Raw genomic sequence first — 24901 nt, 5'->3', positions numbered from 1 at the left:
TGCCTGAGGTTCCAACGTTCCAGGTTCAGTCTCCTGCTCCTCTATAAGCCAGAGCTGAGCAGTGCTCTGGTCATTCTATATCTTTCTCTTTGTATCTGTCATTAAAAAAAATGAAAGAGAGAGAGAGAGAGGAGAGAGACAGACAGAGAAAGAGAAAAGGGGGAGAGCGAAAGTATTCAGGAATGGCCATGTATTTGCAAGTAAAGCTAGTGGTAAATGGGTATATGCATGTCTTTCATGCTATCATTGTGCTGTCTCCCCAGAAAGTGATTTTCTTCTTCTTCTTTTTTTTAACCTCCAGGGTTATCGCTGGGGTTCTGTGCCCTGCACAAATCCACTGCTCCTGGAGGCCATTTTTTCCATTTTGTTGTTGTTGTTATTGCTGTTGTTGGACAGGACAGAGAGAAATTGAGAAAGGAGGGGAAGATGGGGAGAGAAAAACGCCTGCAGACCTGCTTCACTGCTTGTGAAGCGACCCTTCCCGCAAATGGGGAACCAACCGGTATCCTTACTCCAGTTCTTGTGTTTTGCACCATGTATATGTGTGTTTAACTTGGTGTGCTACTGCCCTGACCCCACAAGTGAATTTTTTTAAAAAATTGATTTCCCTAAAACAATGCTTATTTGGAGTTATGTGTCAAATGTTCCAATGAATCCTCTGTGCCCTGGAAAATCTGTTTTTTCATAGGGTCTTAAGTGTTACACATGGATTAAAGTATACAAACTATAAACAATGTAAGCATTATATGTCAGTAAATTGAGATGGTCCTATTGAGGTTTATGAACTAAATTGGAATCTGGCAATGTGGACAACAATATTTCAAGTTCCTCTTTGCATTCTCATGTTGAACAACTTCTGCTAGAAAACACTCAAATCCCTACTCAAATAGCTGAGGAAAACAAACTGAGGAGTTAGCTCAGAATCTCCAGGAACCCCAGGCTTTGCTGTCTTTTATTTCTAATCCCCTTTGTTTTAATGATGATAATGCCTTTTGTAATAATAGAGTAGAATAAGAGATATTTACATTCTATTATCTGGTCAACATCATATTTTTCCTGGTCTCCCACAGATATCCCCACATACACCTGAACTCTGAGGTCATGATGACTGCCAAAGACTTAATACCCCTAGCTTTATCCCTATCTGGTTGGTTGTCTTCACTCATTTTTACCCAACTTTGATACCACTGACCAACATTTTTTTAAATTTATTTTATTTTATTTATTCCCTTTTGTTGCCCTTGTTGTTTTATTGTTGTAGTTATTATTATTGTTGTTGTTGTCATTGTTGGATAGGACAGAGAGAAATGGAGAGAGGACGGGAAGACAGAGAGGAGGAGAGAAAGACAGACAGCTGCAGACCTGCTTCACCGCCTGTCAAGTGACTCCCCTGCAGGTGGGGAGCCGACTTACCAACATTCTGACCACTTGTTTGCCAATATCCAATATCCTCAACTCCTTTTATTTCTTTCTTTTTTTCTTTCTCTTTCTTTTCTTTCCTTTCTTTCTCCCTTCCTTCCTTCCTTCCTTTTTTAAAAAAAATTCTGTATTGGGGAATTAATGTTTTACATTCGACAGTAAATACAATAGTTTGTACATACATAACATTTCCCAGTTAACTCCTTTTCTTTCTGTCACAAATATATGGACAGGACTATATTTTGTACCTTTCTTCCCAGTTCCTCCCCTTATTTCTCCTTATTTCAAAGAATAGTTCAGTCTTTTCCCCATTTATAATGATATATTCAGTTGTATACATCCCAGTACTTATCTCTCTCTATTTAGAAAGTCTATGTATTACTAGACTTTTTTTGTTTACTAGAAAGATACAAGAGGAATTAAGGCTTCTACACAGCTTAAATATATAAATACAATTTATTTATATGTATAGATATATATAATTATAGTATAATTGTGATAATAAAATACAAGACAGGGGAAAAGCATAATATTAACTTCTAAAAGTGAATACTAAATTGTGTAAAACTAAAAATATTATGTCTTGCCCCTGAGACAGATTGATATAGTAAATAGTCAATTGTATTTACATATTTTCTTCAAGATTAGGAGCTACTCTCAGCCCTAATCCAGCTTTCCTTTTCTAGTCTCAATTCTAACAACATCTTCCCAGACAATATTTTTAGCCCACCTCCATATTTACTATCAAGCTCAAGCAAAAGCTACTAAAGTCATGGGCTCATAGGAACATACGTAAAATAGACTTTCTATCTTCTTACCATTCTAAAATTCTTATTCTCACCTGCTCTATTCCTACTTTCTGGCTCCTATTTATTAAACATTTTGCCATGCTCATAACTTAACTGCCTTTCAGACACCAAGTTGCAGATGCTACTATAATTGCATCCTGACTTCTCTGGGCAGATGAACTCACCAATGTGTCCTAGAACCTCACCTTTCCAGAGCCCTACCCCACTAGGGAAAAACAGAAATAGGCTAAAGGTATGTATTGACCTGCCAATGTCCATGTCCAGCAGAGAAGCAATTATAGAAACAGAACTTCCACCTCCTGCACCCCCAAAAAACTTCTGGTCCATACTCCCTGAGTGGGAGAAATATTAGGGGCAGATGACTAGAGGGCTATGAAACCCAATTCCATCAAGACCCAGAGAGAGAGAGAGAAGAAGGAGGAGGAGAAGGAGAAGGAGAAAGAGGAGGAGGAGGAGGAGGAGGAGAAGAAGAAGGAAACATTCAGAAGTAGTAATAGGTGTGGATGTGACTTAAAAAGGAAGGCAGGACCCATAGAAACAATGGGCAAAAATACAGATAGACAGACAGGTAATTACAGAAATAACAGTCAACCCACATCTGTGACCTTAGGAGAACTACTGCAGTTTCCAATGGAGGAAATGGGGACATAAAACTCTGGGTGGGAACAGTATGGAATTGTACTCCTGTTATTTTGCAGTTTTGTAAATCACTAATAAAAAACAAAATGGTCTTGCTTCTCAAAATGTGACCATTAAATATTGGGTTTATATTTTAAATTGCTACACAGACTTCCTGATAGTTTTAAATGATCTAATTTTATTTATTTATTTATTGTCACCAGGGTGGCTTGGTACTACAAATCCACGGCTCCTGGCAGCCTTCCTCCCTCCCTTCCTTCTTTCTTTCCTTCCTTCCTTCCATCCTCCCTTCCTTCCCTTTTCTTTTTTCTTTCTGTATTTTATTTGATGGGACAGGAAGAAATTGAGAGGGGAAGAGGAGACAGAGAAGGAGAGAGAGGAGGCTAGGCAGTGGCACACCAGGTTAAGCAGACATGGTATGAAGTGTAAGGACCCACACAAGGATCTCGGTTCCAGCCTCCAGCTCCCCACCTGCGGGGGGAGGGGGGGGGTCGCTTCAAAAGCAGTGAACCAGGTCTGCAGATGTTTATCTTTCTCTCCCCCTCTTTCTTCTCCTCCCCTCTCAATTTCTCTGTCCTATGCTTAAAAAAAAAAAAAAAAAAAAAAGGAAAAATGGCTTCCAGGAGCAGTGAGTTCATAGTGCAGGATCCCAGCCCCAGAGATAAACCTGGAGGTAAAAAAGAAGAAGAGAGAAAGACAAGAAACCTACAGACGGGAGTTGGGTGGTAGCACAGCGGGTTAAGCGCACGTGGCGCAAAGCATAAGGAGCTGCGTAAGGACCCCGGTTCGAACCCCCAGCTCTCCAACTGCAGGGGGGTCACTTCACAGGTGGTGAAACAGGTCTGCAGGTGTCTTGAACTTGGACTGGGTCTGGTATATTGCACCAAAGCAAAGGTCTCTGGGATGAGGGGGGAGGGTTCAGGTCCTGGAACATAATGGCAGAGGAGGACATAGAGGGTGTTGAATTGTTATGTGGAAAATTGAGAAATGTGAACAGGGGTAGATGGCATAATGGTTATGCAAAGAGACTCTTCTTATTCCTGAGGCTCCAATGTCTCAGGTTCATGGTGAATTCATCTTCTTTACCCCATCCTGGATGAAGCTCAAGGATATCATGTTATGTGAGGTAAGTCAGAAACAAAATGATAAATATGGGATGATCTCACTCATAGGCAGAAGTTGGAAAACAAGATCAGAAGGGAAAACTCTAAGCAGAACCTGGACTGGAGCTGGGGTATTACACCAAAGTAAAAGACTCTGGGTTGGAGGGGAAGGTTCAGGTCCTGATACATGATGGCAGAGGAGGACCTAGTGGGGGGTTGTATTGTTATGTATAAATGTTATGCATGTACAAACTATTGTATTTTACTGTTGACTGTAAACCATTAACCTCCAACAAAGAAATAATAATAAAAAAAAGAATTCATATGAATTGGGTACTCTAAGTATTTTCTTTGTTATTTTTTAAGTTATCTTGAACAGGTAGACATTTAATTTTTTTTTTATTGGGGGATTAATGTTTTACAGTCAACAGTAAATAGTTTGTGTATGCATAACATTTCCCAGTTTTTCACATAACAATACAATCCCCACTAGGTCCTCTGCCATCATGTTCCAGAGCTAGACAGTCTTTATGATGACATTTCATTAACTGTTAATTCAGTGGTGATATTTTAAAGTGAGCTGAGTACATTTAAGTCATAGAGATTGATTTCTGCTCATCTCACAGTTCAATATTAGAGCCCAGGGAATAAATTGGATAATAAATCCTATCAAATGTAAATCTAACTATCTAGGAAGCAGATCAGTGGTTAAGGTTTGCATATGCATTGAATATGTGTAGGTGCTGGGTTCAGTCCCCAGTATCATTCTCTCTCTCTTTCACACACACACCTTCCAGGAAAACTGTGAGTCTTTTTACTCAGTTTATATTTGAATTATTTGATTGCTGCTCTGCTCAAATTAACAATGTATTAGAGAACATCTAAATATAAGTACAAAAAAAAAATATGACCGTTTACCATTAACACTTAGGATCTCATTTATTCCCATAGAAAGAACATCATGTCTTTTTCCCAATAAAATCCAATTTACTAATTTATTGAGAAATATGTGGGCAATAAAAAGTAAACTTATTAATATCTGCTGTGTTTTAGATCTGGCTCAGGAAATATAAAGTGCATGACAAAAGTGAATTGTAGAATCTCATAGTTAGTCAGAGTGAAGAAAATACAGATTTTGCTTTAGCATAAAGCTCACTTAGTATAGCTTTTATTTCCTTATCGCTGCTTTTCTTAATGTTTTTATCATGAGAGCCAGGCAGTGGTGCCCCTGGTTAAGCACACAATTACCAAGCTCAAGGACAAGGTCCGAGCCCTTGCTCCCCCCTGCTTCACTAGTGGTCTGCTTCACTAGTACTCTGTAACAGAAACTGTACAAAATAAAAAGGTTTAAAAAACAAGTAAATATGTATGAAGCATGATGCACTCTTTCAATTGTTTGTGCAAAGTCATCACAGATAATGTAAAAACAGGGTTTTGAATGTCAATGAAGTTGACAAGGCAGAGAAGAGGACTGTGCCCCTAGAAGGTACAGCAACATAAAGGAGAGAATGCAAAGGACTGTGGGTTGTTTCCAACTGGTTAGTGCTACCATGGAAGAAAGTGAGGTTAAAAATCCAGTGGAATAGTTCACTTGGATTGCATGTTGATCTGCCATGTGTGACCCAGGTTGGAGTCCAGCCTCCATTGCACAGAAGGAAGCTTCTGTGCTGTGGTCAACTCTGCAGTGGTCTCTTTAGCTCTCTCTCTGCCTCTATATAGTGGTAATGGTAATTAATGGTAATGGTAATGATAACAATAAATGCTCAGAAGGACAGAGGCCAGACAAGACAGACCTTATCTTTTGTGCATGATGGAAGCTATCAAAAGGCTCTTGGGGGCCTGGCATTGGCGCACCTGCTTAAGCACACATAGTGCTAAGCTAAAGACCTGGATTCAGCCCCAGCTCCCTACCTGCAGAGGGGAAGGGATGCTTCACAAGTGGTGATGTGGATCTGTAGGTGTCTTTCTCTCTCCCTCTTTGTCTCCCCCTCCCTTCTTGACTTCTCTCTGTCCTGTTGAATAAAATAGAAAAACAAATAAATAAGGAAAAAATGGCTGCTGGGAGTGGTGAATACGTAGGGCTGGCACCTAGCGCCAGTGATAGCTCTGGAGGTAAAAACAAAATCAAAAACAAAATAAAGGAAAGGAAAGGAAAAGAAAAAAAAGACTCTTAGGAAAAACCACAGTAGAGAGTTTGATTGTAGATGGCTCAACCAGGAGCCGTCTTTCCTAAATTACTCTCTTGAAGAATAAATTTAGGGCCACTCTAGAGGCAATGAAGAATATGAAGTATTACAGTGGTTGAGCAGCTCAGGAAGAGAAGGAGCAGAGAGACGATGTGAGATGATGAAACAAACTGATAGGGCTGACTGTTAACTGTTGAATCCCTGGCAAATTCAACATCTGGCTCATTGTGGGTTCCTAGTAGAATCTGTAGTATGAATGGTGGCTGGGCGTGGCCATATAAAGTCTGTATAACAGTAAGTGAAGAAGAGTTTAAGTCTCCTCTTTTGGTCTGCTGTCAAAAAAAAAAAAAAACCCGGGTGGACGGTAGATAGCAAAATGGTTATGCAGAGACTCTCATGCCTGAGGCTCCAAAGCCCCAGGTTCAATACCCCACACCACCATAAGCCAGAGCTGAACAGTGCTCTGGTAAAAAAATAATAATAATAAGGGGCCAGGAGGTGGTGCACCTGGTTAAGCACACACATTACAGTGCACAAGGTCCCAGGTTCAAGCCCCTGGTCCCCCCCTGTAGGGGGAAAGTGAACAGCGAGTGGTGAAGGAGAGCTGCAGGTGTCTCTTGTCTTCCTCTCCCACTCTATCTACCCCACTCCTCTCAATTTCTCTCTATCTCTATCCAATACTAAATAAATAAATAAATAAAATTAATAATAATAGTAATAATAATAATAAATCCTAACAACCCTAGGACATATGAATTATTTTCACTCTTCAAATGAGAACAACCTGAGGCTCAGAGAACAGGCACCCTTCCTGTAATTTCTACAGCTAGTCAGCAGCTAGATGTAAAAGTCTGCCAAGTGCATATGCTTATTAATTACTTTATACTATTATTTTTTCTTTACTACTTTCTACAGTACTTACCCTTGAGGTTAAAGATATAATGGCATGGATTATGTAAATTCTAGAAATTGAGTAGAACAAAGAAAGTTGGTTCTCAACATGGAGACTAAGGGGGTTCCAGAACATTCCTGTGATCAGGTCGGTCGGTCACTGGAAGGTCAGAGTGGTGCTTTGACCAGAGGCAAAACCAAGCGTAGCCCTGCGGTTTAGGAGGGACAAGGCGGGACTCCAGGCCCGCCGAGCGGGCAGCGCAGCCGCGGAGCAGCTCGACAGCGCCCCAAGCTGGGGACAAGGGGGGGCGGGGCAGCTCATGATGCAGGCGCAGCCGCTGATTCGCGCCTGTCTGCCGCCTTTCCTCTCGGCGGGCTGGGCTCGACGTCATTTCCTCGCGTAAGTCGCCAGTGCTTCCGGGTCGCGGTCATTTTGCGTCCATATCTGGGTGACTCGTCTGCGCAGTCCGTTCCCCGCCCCCCAGCCTGCTGCGGTCTTGCGCGGCTCCGCATTTTCTCACCTTCCCCCTCCACACCCCCCTAGCGTGATCCTTCTCCGGTCCCCTTCGAGCCCTTGGTTGTCTGGGCTCGCTCTGCCGTCGCCCTCCGCTGTTGTCTAGAGGTGGGTGAAGTGATGCTGGAGAGCCGCGATCCCCCACTTACACACTCGGCACCTCTGCGCGGCCCGCTGCTCCCCCGTCCCTCCCGCCATTTTCCCTTTTGCTGGAGTGGGCCGAGCGCGCCTGGGCCTCTAGCGTCGGAGCACCGGGGACCCCGGGCGGCGAGCGAGTGAATTTTGGGGTGATGCTGACAGGAGTCGCAGATACTGCAGTGTTAGTGGGGGGTGAAGTGCAGGGATCGACGATCATGGCCCTCCCGGGGTGCCATTTCGGCTTTTCCTTTGGGATTAAGCGCTTCAAGTGGCGTGTTTTCCTAAGGAGACCGTGTCAGATTCTTTCGCGGGGAGGCGGGGGGGCGGTTAAGGTGGAAGGTTGTCGTGGGAAATAAAGGGTTGTTATTTCTTTCGCGACCATTTTCAAAATAACGTTTACTCGGCAAGGCCCACCCATCCATGAACGAAATCTTACCGTGTCTGTTGTTCTTTCCTAGCTAAGGCATTGACATATGATAGTTTAAGACGGAGGAGACTCAGTCTCTCAGAATGTTTTATATAAAATACTGTCGTTTCGTTGGTTCTAAATGCCGAGGCGCGGCTTAAAAAAAAAGTGACCTTGAAGTGTTATGTATTCAAACAAATCCCATGTATATTGGAAGTCAACTCGGGGAGGAAGGGAGGCTTGGAGGACAGTTTGCTGTTAGTTTGACATCACAGGGAGAAGGATGACGTCTGTTACTCCATTATTTTGGAGCATTGCTTTGTGGGAGAGATTATATGTTGCATGATGATTACTTAAAAAATAAGAAGTCTTGTCACTTTTGAGATGTTTTTTTTTCTCTTCTATTTTCAGGGGATAATTTTCTCATCATTTGGGCATGTATTTCTGAAAGCATCAGTGACATAGGATAATATGAGATAGGAAATGATCCCTTTTTTATATTTTAGTATAAATAGTGGCAAATACGTTAAAAAATCAGTAATTCTTTCTCAAGAATTAGTTCAAGGATTTTATTTCAATTATTTCAAGGATCATAACAGGAGGAACCAGTTCCAATTAGTAAATAGGCCTATGATATGTTCATTCAAAGGAATACTTTCATTGTGTCAGGTACTTCATATATAACGTAGTGTGCAGTAGATAACTGATTGATTGACCTGGAGATTTGTAATTTTGCTATGTATTATCTTGATTTACTATCTCCATCGTTTCTAACACGTAATAATGCATTTTTTGATGCAGGAAAGATGAATGGGAGGGCTGAATTTCGAGAGCCGAATGCAGAAGTTCGAAGACCAATTCCCCGTAACTATCAATTAAGTACTTATAACTAGAAGTACACTCTTATGTAGAGAGAATTCTTGTACCTTGAGTAACAGTGGCCATTAGGTTGGTTTCGTGGATGTGTAGCCAGCCTCTGCAGTCACGCAGGGACTCAAACTTGATTTAATGATTCGTTGTCACTTTGGAATTCTTAATAATTTGATCAGAGGACCCTAAATTTTTCCTTTTTTTTTTTTTTTTTAATTCCATTTACTTAGTAATGAGAAAGAGAGAAAGAACTAAACATCACTCTGGTGCTGCCAGGGATTGAACTCAGGACCTCATGCTTGAGAGTCCAGTGCTTTATCCACTGTGGTCACCTCCCGGACCACACGTTTTTATTTTGTACTCAACTAACACATGCAGCCAGTCCTCACTAGCAGATAGTTACACTGACTTCTGTTTGAAGTCAAGTTTGTGAAGTGTCTACTAGTTCTTCCATTTGAAAAACTGGGTGTGTTTTGCCAATATTTAGACTAAGCTAACTTATTAGGCTCCCATCTTTCCACATGCATTTTAAATGTGCTGATTTCTTTTGGTAAATAGACATAGGGGCTGATTACATTCCAACAGAAGAAGAAAGAAAACTCTTCGCAGAATGCAATGATGAAAGCTTCTGGTTTAGATGTAAGTTAAATTTAATCCGGTACTTATGATTTTTTGTAGTAACAAAAGGCAAACTGATTACTGCTGAAAGGATAACATTGTATATGATAATAATTTCTACTTTTTCAAGATCATGAGGCAATTTTGGTAGTATTAGAATAGCTAGCATGTATTGCCTATACCTATAAAAACCCAATAAAGTTGGTGCTTGTTATCTTCATTTTACATATGGAAGAAACTGAGGTTTTTTACCAAGTGTTACACAGATGGTAAATTATGATGTCTGAACTTGAAGCCATGACTGTCAGAAACAAAAACTTGTGATTTTAATTCTGACAGTTTTTAACCACTATATATTGAAAACTGACGAGTTTGCACTTTACCTTTGTAAAATGTTAGTGTGCTGTCAGCTCTTGATTTCTGACAAGATACTTTATATATGAAATATTTTATTTTTGGGAGTCGGGCTGTAGCGCAGCGGGTTAAGCGCAGGTGGCGCAAAGCACAAGGACCGGCATAAGGATCCCGGTTCGAACCCCGGCTCCCCACCTGCCGGGGAGTCACTTCACAGGTGGTGAAGCAGGTCTGCAGGTGTCTATCTTTCTCTCCTCCTCTCTGTCTTCCCCATCTCTCTCCATTTCTCTCTGTCCTATCCAACAACGACAACAATAATAACTACAACAATAAAACAACAAGGGCAACAAAAGGGAATAAATAAATAAAATAAATATTTAAAAAAAATTTAAAAAAAAAGAAATATTTTATTTTTTATTGCCACCAGGCTTATTCATTTTCATTATCTTTTTAAAATTTTTTCCACTTGATAAGTCAGAGAGAAATTGAGAGGAGAAAGATAAAGACACCTGCAGCACTGCTTCACCACTTGTAAAGCTCCTCCCCAACCCCCACTGGCAGGCGGAGATGAATGGTGGAGAGGTAGTGCTTAAACCTCAGTCCTTGCACATAGTTATGTGTACTCTTAACTACCCGACTCCTATATAGGAATTCTCTTTTTATGTTTTTTATTATCTTTATTTATTTATTTATTTATTTTTTCTTTTAACCAGGGCACTGTTCAGCTCTGGCTTATGGTGGTGCGGGGGATTGAACCTGGGACTTTGGAGCCTCAGGCATGAGAGTCTGTTTGCATAACCGTTATGCTATCTACCCTCCGCCCTATTATCTTTATTTTTTGGCTAGAGACAGCCAGAAATTGAGAAGGAAGGAGTGATAGAGAAGGAGAGAAACAGATATCTGCAACACTGCTTCACCACCTGCAAAGTAGGTGGGGACTGGAGGCTCGAACCGGGACCCTTGCATATGGTAGCGTTCACTCAACCAGGTGTGCCACTACTCAGACGCTATATGAATTCTTTATTATTGTTTCTTAATTCACTATTTTATTTTTTGTGATGCCAGTGATTACATCTCAGACCTCATAACCCCACACATGTGAAGCTTGTGCTCAGCCACTGAGCTACATCTCAGCACTAGAGATTAATTTTTACTGCAGAATTTTTTCCCTTTTTCTTCTTTTAACGTAATGAAAACAACAAAGCAGACTCTTAGAAGTTTCTTTGTTTTTTTTTTAATTTTATTTATCAAAGATAGAGAATCAGTGTCATTTGTCTAAAGATCAAACTTGGGACCTTGTGTTTGAGAGTTCAGCGTTTTAGCCACTGTGTCATCTTCCAGACTCATATCTTAGTTTTGAACAGATTCTTTTTTTTTTTTTTTAAGATTTTTATTTATTTATTAATGAGAAGGTTAGAGAGAGAAAGAACCAAATATCACTCTGGTACATGTGCTGCTGGGGATTGAACTCAGGACCTCATGCTTGAGAGTCCAGTGCCTTAGCTGCTGTACCACCTCCTGGACCACAGTTTTGAACAGATACTTAATTTTGCTTAAACTGGTCAGTTCTTTCAAAACAAGGGTAGGACAGAATTTGAAAGATTACTTAATTAGAGAGGATGTGCATTTTTTTTTTCCTCCAGGGTTATTGCTGGGTTAGGTGCCTGCACCATGAATCCACCGCTCCTGGAGGCCATTTTTTCCCCCTTTTGTTGCCCTTGTTGTTGTAGCCTAGTTGTGGTTATTATTATTACCATTGTTGATGTTGTTCGATGTTGGATAGGACAGAGAGAAATGGAGAGAGGAGGGGAAGACAGAGGGTGGAGAGAAAGATAGATACCTGCAGACCTGCTTCACCACCTGTGAAGTGACTCCCCTGCAGGTGGGGAGCCGGTCCTTGCGCTTTGCGCCACGTGCGCTTAACCCACTGTGCCACCCCCCGACCCCAGGATGTGCATTTTTTAAAAACTTATCTTATTTATTACATATGAAAGTTTCACATGAATCTTTTCCTGTTATCTTAAGCCAGAACTGAGCAAGAAAAAAGGGGGGGTTGGGGGGGGCTGGGCAGTGGCTTACCTGGTTAAGCATATGGATCACTATGCAGAAGGACCCAGGTTCAAGCTCCAAGTCTCCACCTGCATGTGGGAAGTTTAAAAGTGGCTTTAACAGTACTACAGTTGTTACTCTTTCTTTTTCCCTGTCTCCCTCCCCTCCCCTCTTAATTTGTCTCTGTCCTATCATATTAAAAAATAAAAGATTAGGGGCTGGGTGGTGGCACAGTGGGTTAAGCACACATGGCACCAAGCGAAAGAACAGGAGTAATGATCCTGGTTAGAGCCCCTAGCTTCCCACCTGCACTGTGTGTGTGTGGGGGGTCACTTCACAGGCGATGAAGCAGGTCTGCAGGTGTCTTAGCTTTCTCTCTCCCCTTCTCTTTCAATTTCTTTCTGTCCTACCCTACAATAATGATAAACAACAAGAGCAACAAAAGGGAAAAAATAGCCTCTAGGAGCAGTGGATTCCTGGTGCAGGCACTGAGTACCAGCGATAACCCTGGAGGCAAAAAAGAAAAACAAAACAAAACATGATGTCACCTTGCTCTTGGTGTCATTTTTTCACTAGAAAGTCATTTTCCCAGTTAAAAAAATAAATAAATAAAAGATTAAAACTTTTTATTGCCACCAGGGTTGTCACTGGGGCTAGGTGCTAGCTACTGTCCATGATGGCTTTGTAAGGGGTGAAGCAGTGATGCATGTGTTCTCTTTTCTCTGTCACCTTCCCTTTTAATTTCTCTCTTTATCCAATACATAAATAAAATAATAAAAACAAAAAAGAGAATGAATAAGAGGAGAGATTGACAACCAGAGCACTGCTCAGTTCTTGCATATGGTGGTGCTAAGGGTTGAACCTGGGATCTGGGACCTAAGTTAAGTGAGTTGGTGCTTTAACAGATGGAGGTATCTTGGGAGCCATAAGTTTAGTTTGGATATTTTGAGGTTGTTTTTTTTTAAATATTTATTTTCCCTTTTGTTGCCCTTGTTTTATTGTTGTAGTTATTGTTGTTGTTGTTGATGTCGTCGTTGTTGGATAGGACAGAGAAAAATGGAGAGAGGAGGGGAAGACAGAGAAGGGGAGAGAAAGATAGACACCTGCAGACCTGCTTCACCACCTGTGAAGCGACTCAGGTGCAGGTGGGGAGCTGGGGGCTGGAACCCCAGGTCCTTGTGCTTTGTGCCACATGCGCTTAACCAGCTGCGCTACTGCCCGACTCCCTGGATATTTTGAGTTTATGGTGCATGATTCAGTTATGAAAGGTCCATAAGCAGTCAGCAACAAAGACACGGGTGAGAAATTAGTGTTAAATTCAAGGTGTCCATAGACCACGTGCAGGGGGGTCGTTTCACAGGTGGTAAAGCAGGTCTGCAGGTGTCTATTCTCCCCACCCCCCCGATTTCTCTCTGTCCTATCCAACAACAGCAACATCAATGGCAACAATAATAATAATGACCACAAGGGCAACAAAATGGGAAAAAATGGCCTACAGGAGCAGTGGATTCGTAGTGCAGGCACTGAGCCCCAGCGATAACCCTGGAGGCAAAAAAAAAAAAAAATATATATATATATATATATATATATTCAAAGATTTATACATGTTTCAAATCAGAGAGGACCTGTATGAAGATTCATTGATGATGCATATCTCCAGGTGAGAAAATTGTTTTATTGAATAGATGCATAGTCATCATGATTGAGGATTAGGTAAAAAAAAGTTTATAGCTCAGCATGGAGATGATTAACTAGATAACTCCATTGTACTTTGGCAAGCTTTTTTATTTTTTAAGTCTTTTTTTGAGAATTGCAGAGTAGATAAATTAAGTAATCAGTTTTCTTTTTGTTTTGTTAATTTTCTATTATATATATGTTTCATAGGAGTTGAGATGAGGGAGGGAGAGACAAGCCAAAGTATCACTCCCACACATGTTATGCTGAAGATCGAACCAGAAACTTCAAACATACAAGTCTGATGATCTAGTTGAACTATTTCTCCCATCCATTAACGTGATCTATTTTCAAGCCTATTGATAACATAGAATTTTAAAAAAGATAGTCTTGTAAAGGATGTAGGGTAATTGTAAAATTAAGCTAACAATCTCATAGTTACTATCAGGTTCAGGTTTCTTTTCAGCTGATAAATTTAATAGCTAAAACAGTATTACTATTAGTATTACCATGCTAACAGTATTACTCATGTATACCTACCTGACTGTTAAAAGTAGGGCATGTGGCTTATGAACAGTAGAAGCAGAAGTAATTCTGTATACTCAAACAGGCAAGTCATACATTACTCAGAAAGCATGTAATAAGGGCAGGCTAAAAATTAGCTTATTGTATACCATATCTTAATTACTGGGAAATCATAGCTGCCCAAATTAACATATTAATTAGTGATTACTCTTAAAACATTAAACCTTGGCATTGCATATCATGATTAGCATCAAAATTGAAAATACACAAACCTGTTTTGGGGACCAATTGATGGTGTACATGGTTCAGCTCACTTTACTATGCTCAAGGACCCAGGTTCAAGTCCCCAGTCTCTATCAGCAGGGTGGAAGCTTCATGAGTGGTAAAGCAGTGCTGCAAGTATATCACTTTATCTCCTTTCTTTTTTTCTTTATTTATATTTTCTTTCTTTATTTTGGATAGAAACAGTGAAATTCAGAAGGAAGAGAGGAGAGAGAAAGAAAGCATTTTAATCATAAAATCTTTCTGATAATGCACGTAGGGGCTTAGAAGTTAATAGTTGCCTTTTATTACTTGTAGTATGGCTTTTGCCTCTCATCCTTATTTTCTTCCTTTATCTGATAACAGAAAAAGGTCATTAGTATGTTGTCCTAACTTGATAATATCAGTGAAAGGCTCTTTAGAATTTAGGTATTTGATTTTGAATTATTTATCTAATATTTTATAATGTTATATTAGTTGAAGATGCTTTTTCTCCTTCATTTTTCTGGTTTGATACTGAAAGATCTAGTTATTAAAGATCTCCATTGTGTAATGCACTTTCTAGATGATTTTTACTGATGTGCTATTTTATATACTAATGAAGTCAGGGCAAATCTTTCCTTTTGTTGTTGACAAGTTTTGTTTTGTTTTCTTCTGTAGCTTTGCCTTTGGCTGCAACAAGTATGTTGATTACTCAAGGATTAATTAGTAAAGGTAAATATTTAAACTTCATATATACTTGACATTTTGGATCTTGTATTTTTATGATTTTTAGATAAATTAAGATAGTAATATACAATTCTTTTCGGGGTCTCTGGCGGGGTGATCTCCAGGGGAAAGGTAACAGACCGGTTCTTTCTTGCTCGCGACAGGGACGACATGAATTAAAGACACCGGGGAGACCTGCAGCGTGCTCAGACCTCAGATCTCAAGTCTCAGGTCTCAGGTCTCGTTTATTAGCAGGTGGGCAAGGTTTAAGTAGAAAACCAAACAAAGAACATTATTCAAATTTGTCAGAAATTACAGGTTTCTTAAAGGTCGGCTTGCCCCTATGGTAGGGGGCTGGTATGACAAGAATTGATGCAGATACATAAAGGTCAAGATAATTAGTCTCCTTATCCCACCAAAGTAAAAGACTCGGGTGGGTGGGTGGGGAGAATACAGGTCCATGAAGGATGATAAATGACATAGTGGGGGTTGTATTGTTAAATGGAAAACTGGGGAATGTTATGCATGAACAAACTATTGTATTTACTGTTGAATGTAAAACATTAATTCCCCAATAAAGAAAGAAATTAAAAAAAAAAAAAAAGAATGAGGGAAACAATGTAAAAAAAAAAAGTCTGATGCAGCCATTTAATTACCCAAAGGCGTTTGAGGGGAGGAGAGGGGTTGAACCAGTTAAGGCAAGATAGAGAGAAGATAAGCAAGGTTTGATGCAAATTGAGGACATCAAAGGGCACTGCTAGGAGTATGTGATAAGGTGTGTTCTCTGTGAACTTTGAGTAAGTGAATCTTAAAGTAGGCGGCCATGTGGCCTGCAGTTAATGGGGAGAAGAACTGGGGTTTCTGTGGGCCTGAGAGTCAAGAAGGAAAGAACTATGAGTTTCTCCCCTTTTGCTCACCTCAGTTGAGAGAGATTAACCAAGAGGGTATCTTCTCAGACCTTCATCCAAGGATGGGGAGTTCTCCCTAAGCTCTATCAAGCTTACACATAGTCCCAACAAATTCTTATCATTGGTAAGTAAACCCATTCTTGTTTATCAGCTCGAAAATGTGATACCCATTCATAAAAGCCAAGAAAGTAACTAAAAGCCATGATTTGCAAAGTGAAACAAACCTTATAAGTAGGCCATTAACATCAATATCACCTAGAAAATTGTTAGAGATACAAATTATGGCCTCTATCCTAGATCTACCTCTTGAATCAAAATCTCATAAATTATGATCCAGGAACCCGTTTTTACAAAATCCAAGTGATTATTATGCCCTGGTTTAAAAAGCAGCAGCTTCCTGGCCCACAAACCAACTTTTTCTTAAAATTAACAAGATGGATATGATTTTTCTTGTCCCAGTTTTATTGACTTAAATCATATAGTATATTCAGACTATTTAGTATAGAGGTTTCACCATTTTAAAATTAGTCATTATGTTTATTTTATGAACTCTTTTTGGAGTGAAATGATGTCCTAGAAAGGCTCCATATATCCAAAAAAGTAAAATTTTGATTCACCAGCTCTACCTAAAATGTACCTGTGATGGGAAGTTCTAGGTTTTTCAAATTGGGAGTATTAAGTATTAAAAACTAGTATTGCCACAACTGTCAATACTTGAGAAAGGTAGCTTTGCAGCAAAATGAAGTTTTTCTTTAATTAATTGATGGGGCTAGGTGATGGAGCACTTGGTTGAGTGCACATGTTAGAATGCACAAGGACCCAGGTTCAAGCCCCCTGTCCCCACCTGCAGGGGGAAAGCTTCACGAGTGGTGAAGCAGGGCTACAGATGTCTCTCTCTCTCTCTGTCACCCTCTTCCCTCTTGGTTTCTGTCTATCCTGTTGTTTTCGCTGGGCTATGCAGTGGTTATGTAAATAGAATAGTGTTAAGTAGGGGGGATTTAAACCAAATGAAACAGAAGGGGTCTCATGCATACCAACAATTCCCCCTTTCTTTTTAACTAATGGCCATAGTATTAGGAGTGTGGGGTGAACAGAAACCTATATCGTACAGACGTTTTCAAAAGAACTGGCATAAGACATGGAAAACAAAATAGGTGAGCAGCAATAACCAGTGTGATGCCAAGGGGAACATTTCTTGCCTCAAAGGGCAAGGCCTAGCAGGCGAAAGGGCATTTCTTGCCTCTGGGAGTGCTTCATGCCTCTGGGGGCATCTCTTGCCTCAAAGGGCGTTTCCTGCCTCTGTGGACATAACCTAATAAGGAGGGAGAGTTTTCCGCCTCTGGGGACAGAGCCTGCAGGCGAGGGGACATGGTCTATAAAGTCTCAAGGCAATTGGCTGAAGTTAGTCTTTGAGAAACACAGCAGCATGTACCAGTAAGTCCGATGGAGGTGTCAGTCCAAAGTAGTTGACCACAGAAGAAAATGCCAAGGGATGAAATGCTGCATGTCTGTCTCGATGGGGAATGTCAGCCACCAGAATTCTGCTTTGCTGTAGAGAGTGAGCTTTGGAGTCTGTGAATCTGTTTCTTCAGGTCGTGCCAGGTCACATTATTGGTCTCCGGGGGTGCGTTGTAGTCATTCCATCTTGTGGACGATGTCAGAGAACAGGGGTCCAAATGCATTTCCAGAAACTTTCATTTGAGTTAATGCTTTTTCATGTGAAGACTTGACAGCTGAAATTCACTTACTTGTCAAACAAAACTTGTAGCAGATTAGAAGTTTACTATAATTGATAACTCCATTATAATTGGAAGTCCTTTCTAGTATGATTTTAAGGTTTGTTTAAACAGTTTAAACTCAATAAAATGTGGAAAGGTAAACAGAAGAACCACGGTTAAAAGCCTCAGGCATGAGAATAATTAACATAATAATTGCACTATCTGCCCCACCCATAACTCATACCGTTTCAGGATTAAACATTTCAGATTTATGCCAAGAAGTAAAAAAAGAAATCAAAGGAGGAAAAAACAATTTTTTGGATTGTTTCTGGATGTCTCTAGAAATCATGGCTGTGTCTAGCATTTTTTTTTTTAAGTCAATGTCAAACAAAAATTCAGTCATTCAAATCACTCTCTTATGAAACAGATCTCACCATGTAGCATCAAGAGTCCCCGGAGGGCGTCCTAGTCCAAAAAGCTCCTCGAAATTCCATTTAGGGTGCTTCTGACTGTTCCTGCTGTATTGCTTCAGGCATCTACTTTTAAAAGCATCTTCCCATCGAAGAAAGAATCCAATCAGGAGAGTAGAACTAACCACCACGTGTCTTCATTCTTGCGGACTGCCAGGGTACTGGAGAACACTCCTCAAATTAGAGTAGTCCTTCTCCATGGGAAACATGCGAGAAGAAGTCCAGAAAGTCCCAGTGGAAATCCCCATGCATATCCCTACGATCACGGTCATAAAGAGCCAAATTGTAGTCCTTTTCCTCAGGAAACATGGGAGAGGGAATCCAGAAAGTCCAAGGAGAAATCTCCGTGCATCTCCCAAGCTCTATGATCCCAGTCATAAGAAACCAAAGTTCCCGGTCAGGGAACCGAAGTGTGGCCCAGAGCAAAATGTTCCAGAGACAGAGTAACTGTCTCATGATGAAACAGTAGAGGCTTTGGCAAACCTCTTCATAAGTAGAAGAGAAGACCATAGTGCATAGGTAGGCAAAGTCTTCACTTATCTGGGAGTTGCGCAGGTCCAGTCCCACATTGTAGCGCTATATGTTGTTTTCGACGGGCTATGTTGTTTTCGCCGGGCTGGCTTCATGGGCGGGTAACAGACGACCAGGGACTCATGGTTGAGCTGTAGGCAGTATCTCTTTATTCATGCAGGACGCAGCACAATCTAAGCCGAGCTAAGCTAAACTCAAGGTACCCTAAAACTCACAATGCTGTCTTTATATATACTTGCCAAGTAGGGTGGAAACAGGATGTGACATAGAGAGGGTGTAGAGAAAAGTGACTGGTGAAAATCAGTGTGACAAGGAGGGGGCGGAGCAGGCGAGAATCCTATCACTGAACCACCAATGCCCTGGAAGGAGGGTGGTGCTTGTTAACAGTGGTTATGTAAATAGAATGCAGTGGTTATGTAAATAGAATAGTGTTAAGCAGGGGGGATTTAAACCAAATGAAACAGAAGGGGTCTCATGCATACCAACACTATCCAATAAGTAAAATAAATAAAGATAATGGAAAATTAATTGATTGATTGATTTTTTAAAAATATTTCCTTTTTGTTGCCCTTGTTTTTATTGTTGTTGTAGTTATTGTTGTTGATGTCATCATTGTTGGATAGGACAGAGAGAAATGGAGAGAGGAGGGGAAGATAGAGAGGGGGAGAGAAAGATAGACACCTGCAAACCTGCTTCACCACCTGTAAAGCGATCCCCCTGCAGTTGGGGAGCTGGGGGCTCGAACTGGGATCCTCACACCACTCCTTTTGCTTTGTGCCACATGTACTTAACCTGCTGCGTTACTGCCTGACTCCCTGATTTATTGATTTTTGACTGAAAAGAATTTTCAAAGGACTCCCAAAGAACCTCATTACATTGCTACCTTGACAAGATTTTTCAGAATTGAAACATGTCGGGAAATGTATACACTTAATGACCTTAGGATTAAGTTGTTTTAGGACAGAAATTGCTACTATGGTGTGAAACAAAAGACTTTTTTTTTTGGCCACCAGGGATATTACTGGGGCTTGGTGCTGGCACTATGAATACATTGCTCCCAGCAGCCATTCCCCCCCTTCCTAATTTTTATCAGATAGGACAGAGAGAAATTGAGAGAAGACAGGGAAATAGAAAGATAGATACCTTCAGACCTGTTTCAATGCTCATGAAACTGTGTGCCTGCAGGTGTGGAGTCGGGGCTTGATCCCTGGTCCTTGCACTTGGTAATATGTTTGCTTAATATGTAGGCCACTGCCCAGCCCCCAAAGAAAAGGCATTTTAATTATATAATTTATAAGAGAAAACTATGACCTGGGGAGTTATTAATAAAGAATGTATATTATTATACTGCTCTTTTTTTATTTAAGATTTTATTTATTTATGAGAAAGACAGGAGGAGAGAGAAAGAACCAGACATCACTTTGGTACATGTGCTGCCAGGGACCTCATGCTAAAGTCTAAAGCTTTATCACTGCGCCACCTCCCAGGCCACTATACTGCTTTTTTTTTTTTTTTTTTTTAAGATAGGACAGAGAAATGAAGAGAGGAGGGGAAGACAGCGGGAGAGAAAGATAGACAGACACCTGCAGACCTGCTTCACCACCTGTGAAGCGACTCCCCTGCAGGTGGGGAGCTAAGGGCTCAAACCGGGATCCTTAAGCCGGACCAGTCCTTGCACTTTACACCATGTGCGCTTAACCTGCTGCGCTGTTGCTGACTCCCTATGATGCTTTTTTAAACTTTTTTTTTTCTGCAAGAAAACTGCTCAGCTTTGGCTTATGGTGGTGCTGGGGTTGAATCTGGGACCTCCAATGCCTCAGGCTAGAAAATGTTATTCTGCTGATGGTGCTATTTCTTAGGTCCTGTTTTTAACCTTTGATTGAAGTAGAAATGAGAGATATACAAAAGAAATAGGAAAGTTATTAGAGTTAATCTGAGGAAACAAAGTGAGTACAATGTTGAGGTAAATAGAATATAAATAATAATGTTACTGTTTAGTAGAAACTTTTAAGAGTTATAGGTTCTTCAAAGATATCTACAGGGCTGCTATAATCAGGGAGAACTGGGTTTCGAAGATGAGCAGACTAGATTGAAAGAGGAGCATGTCAAGTAGGTGAAGCCATGCCTGTGGAGTGGGGCTGTCAAAATCACGTCTAGTGGGCAAATTATTCAAGGAGAGGGGAATTTGAATCATTAAGGCAGAGCCAGGAGAATACTTTTGATTGGGTTATAAAGATAAAATCTGCAGGTTTTAGGCTCAGATTTTGAAGATCATGAAAGTGGGCAGAAGTGGTTAAAAAAAAAAAGGGGGGCCGGGTGGTGGCACACCTGGTTGAGCGCACATATTACAATGCATAAGTACCTACCTCCAGTCCTCACCTGGAGCAGCTGTCTCTCACCCTCTTCACTCTGGATTTCTGTCTGACTATCCAATAAATGAAGATGATTTATTTTTAATTTATTTTATTTTTGAGAGAGAGAGAGAAACACCAGAGCACTGCTCAGCTCTGGTTTATGGTGGTGCGGGGGATTGAACCTGGGACTTAGGAGCCTCAGGCATGAGAGTCTGTTTGTATAACCACTATGCTATCTCCCCCGCCCTTCTCCTCCTCATTATATATATATATATATCTACATAAATAAAAAAGGAAAAGCTTTATTTATATTTACAGCAATAAAATCCACCACTACTGGGGTTTTTGTTTACCTGACTTAAGAACATTTTGCTCCTACATATAACTGAATCACAGGCATTAAATTGGAATAATGTCCTGTTTATATCCAGGTAGAAATGTTTTCATAAGGGCGGGGAAGACAGCATAATGGTTATGCAAACACTCTCCTAAGTCCTAGGTTAAATCCCCTGCACCACTGTTAAGTCAGAGCTGAGCAGTGCTCTGGTGTTTCTTTGTGTGTGTGTGTGTCTCTCTCTCTGCATGTCTCTAAAAAACAAAATTAATAATAAAAAAGAAAGGTTTTCATAAATAGGGGGTAAACCTGACTGCAAATATTAGAACCTTCTACTGAAATGGGATTATTTCTGTAGTCAAAATTTCCATGTTTCTAGCCACCATTTGATAATAAGTTATTTGACTTGTAATCAGTGACAATTTATACCTCATTTTTATTTGCAAAGGTCATGTTACGAGCAACAGTGGTGTTCCAACATCTTCCTCTGACATTTCCGTGATGACTAAGCCTGCAACATTTCAGTGGAATTTAGCAACCCATTCTTAAAGGAAAAGATGTTGAAAATAAGTTTACATAATTTTGAATAACATCTATATTACTTTATTAAGCATGCTATATGTTAAGCTTTTATTTTTGTCTGGGTTTTTACTGGGGTTTCATACTTTTGAACCCCCTCCCCCCAAATACTGAATAATGTATATCACTTGTGTAACTATTCTGCAGAATTAAAGACCCATATTACTGTGGAAATTTTAATTTTGGGGGTGGGCTGGGTGGTGGTGTACCTAGTAGAGCACACACATTACAGTACATGAGGAATCAGCTTCAAGCCCCTGATCCCCAAGGTTGGGGCGGAGAGATGTGGGTTGCAGTTTCATGATTGGTGGAACTGTGATTTAGGTGTCTTTTCATTCCCTTCCTTTCACCCTCTATTTTTCTGTTTCTATCAAATAAATAAAAAATTTTAAAAAATATTCTGAACGGGGAGCGTCATGCAGACTCTGAACCGTGGTGGTAACCCTAGTGACAAAGATAATAAAAATGAAAAAGTAAAAATGATTCCTTAAAAAATTGTTTTGAGGAGCTGGACGGTGGTGCACCTGGTTGAGCTCACATGCTCAAGGCCCTGGGTTCAAGCCCTTGCTCCCCACCTGCAGGGGGAAGATATACCAGTGGTGAAGCCATGCTGTAGGTGTCTCACTCCCTCTCTATCCTCCCTTCTCCTCTTAATTTCTCTCTGTCCTACCAAATAAATTAAATTAAAATTTGTTGTGGAAATTTTTTTGTTTTGGAATTTTAATTGGGGAAGTGGAACATTAATAAAAAATCCAGTTTGCAAAGAATTACTTTGTAATATGGAACATCTATCAAGGTATGTTGCATTTAGTCAAAATGCTTGGTACTTTGCATGTCCATCTGCAGTATGCCATCTCAGAATAGTTTTAAAGCTGCTCTTTTTCAAAATGTTAAACATGCTCAGGTTCTAACTTGAGACCATAAAGGAAAATCTTTCCCTCACATTCTTCTTTTACTGCTTCTGTCTTACATTTGAAACCAGACTTCATAAAGGAGCACTTTTATTCCTTTCAGTCAGTGCAGTCTGTATCATAAGTTAAACATGTACCTGAGCCATTACCAGTCCTTTTCATGATTATTTATTCATTTATTTGTTTATTGGATAGAAACAGTGAAATTGAAAGGGAAGGGGAAACTAGGGAGAGAGACAGACACCTACAGCACTGCTTCACAGCTTTTGAAGTTTACCCCCTGCAGGTGGATTAAACCTAGGTCCTTGTACATTTTAACATATGTGCTGAACCAGGTGTGCCATTGCCCAGCCTCCTTTTATTTTTTAAAAAATATTTAGGGGCCAGGTGGTGGCGCACCTGGATGAGCATACATGTTACAATGCACAAGGACCTGGGTTCAAGTCCCCAGTCCCTGCCTGCAGGGGGAAAGCTTTGCAAGTGGTGAAGCAGGGCTGCAGGTGTCTCTCTGTCTCTCTCCCTCTCTATCACTCCTTTCCCGCTTCCCTCTAATAAATAAATAAAGAAAAAATATTTTATTTAAATGATAGAAATGGGGGTTGAGGGAGAGAGCTGCCAGACCACTGCTCAGCTCTGGCTTATTCTGGGGGATTGCACCTGGGTCCTTAGAGCCTCAGGCACAAGGGAGTCTTGCATAATGATTATGCTGTTTTCCCAGCCCCCAGACCTTTTCAAAATTTCCATGTTGTGTAAATTCCATAGACAGATAACGGTTCTTTACTGTTATATAACTTCAACCAACATTTTATTCCTTGGTTTCCTTGATAGCACTGTCCTGATTTTTCTTCTGTTTGGGAGAGAATTTTTGGCAGCTTCATTTTTGTATATGTATTTTGAATGTGATGATGTTTATTTTTTGGTGTATAGCAGTAAAAGAAATTCATGTAATTTATTTGTGCTTATATTGAATTGTGTGTGGCTTCCCTCTTCTATGCATTTGTAGTGTTCTTGAGAGTTTTGCCTTGACTTTTAAGTTTTCAGTCTATATTCTATACCCAGTGATAATGTGGATTCTGTGATCATTTATTACCTAAAATTTCCGTAACTATCTTTAATGCAGATTGAATCCTATCCTGTGTATCTCCACATAGATGATCCTTTATTAGCCTCCTCAAACTTAACTCAGTTTGTTTCTAATTAAATTCATTTTTCTCCTACTTCCGCAAGCCAATTTCTATGTTTTCCCCATGTCTGAATATCACTGTTACCTAACTAAGAAACAGGTATTATTTGTCACTTCTGTTCCATGTCTGTCTTGTCTGGCAAATGGTTCATTCTAATTCAGCTTTAAAATCTCTCTGGAATGTCTCCCATTTATACCTACACTATAATGCATCTATAGTTTTTGAATATTAACAAAAGTTTTGCTGTGAATATATTGCCTCTTGGTAGATATTTTCTCAGTCATAGATTATGAATGTATCAGCTTTAATAAATACAAGTTTTCCCCATTTGAATATATTCTTATTTGTGAATTATCTGTTCTAAGTTTGTTATCCACTTTCTCCATTGGATTTCTTTTTCCTATTTTGTGAGAGCACTATGTAGTTTGGAAGTCAATCTTTTGTTAGATCAAATATATTTATATATAACTTTCCCCTCTTTTCTGATGAAGTAGTTTTTAATATTATAAAATTCAACCTAACATCTTTTTTGCTTCTCTGGTCTATTTTAAGATCTTTATTACAAGGACATGGGTCTATTATGTGCCCTTTTATAACCTTTATATGACTTTACATACTTAAAATTCCCACTTACCTGCAATTATTTCTTAATATTGTATGAGGCAGCATCCAAGTACATCGCCTTTCATGGATATTCAATGAATACTGAACTACAATGCTTTATGTTGCTTTTGCCATATATAAAGGT

At 40.1% G+C, this 24901-nt stretch overlaps 1 protein-coding gene across 4 annotated transcripts in view; it reads left to right on the top strand.

The window, feature by feature from the left end:
- Positions 1-7477: 7477 nt before the first annotated feature.
- OCIAD1 (OCIA domain containing 1) overlaps positions 7478-24901 on the top strand; it is a 32524-nt gene continuing 15100 nt past the window's right edge. For 3 of the 4 annotated variants that reach the window (XM_007539694.3, XM_007539695.3, XM_016184908.2), the window contains exons 1-4: positions 7478-7669; positions 8907-8969; positions 9534-9614; positions 15117-15170. In XM_007539694.3, coding sequence (XP_007539756.1) covers positions 8912-8969; positions 9534-9614; positions 15117-15170 — 193 coding nt within the window. In that variant the 5' untranslated portion in view covers positions 7478-7669; positions 8907-8911. The remainder of the gene's footprint in view (positions 7670-8906; positions 8970-9533; positions 9615-15116; positions 15171-24901) is intronic. The other variant, XM_007539693.3, reaches the window with a different exon arrangement.

This window comes from Erinaceus europaeus, chromosome 3 (assembly GCF_950295315.1).
Source record: "Erinaceus europaeus chromosome 3, mEriEur2.1, whole genome shotgun sequence".
In the NCBI taxonomy this organism is placed as follows: domain Eukaryota; kingdom Metazoa; phylum Chordata; class Mammalia; order Eulipotyphla; family Erinaceidae; genus Erinaceus; species Erinaceus europaeus.
The sequence above is the reverse complement of the archived record's forward strand: the minus strand, read 5'-3'. Positions and strand labels throughout refer to the sequence as shown.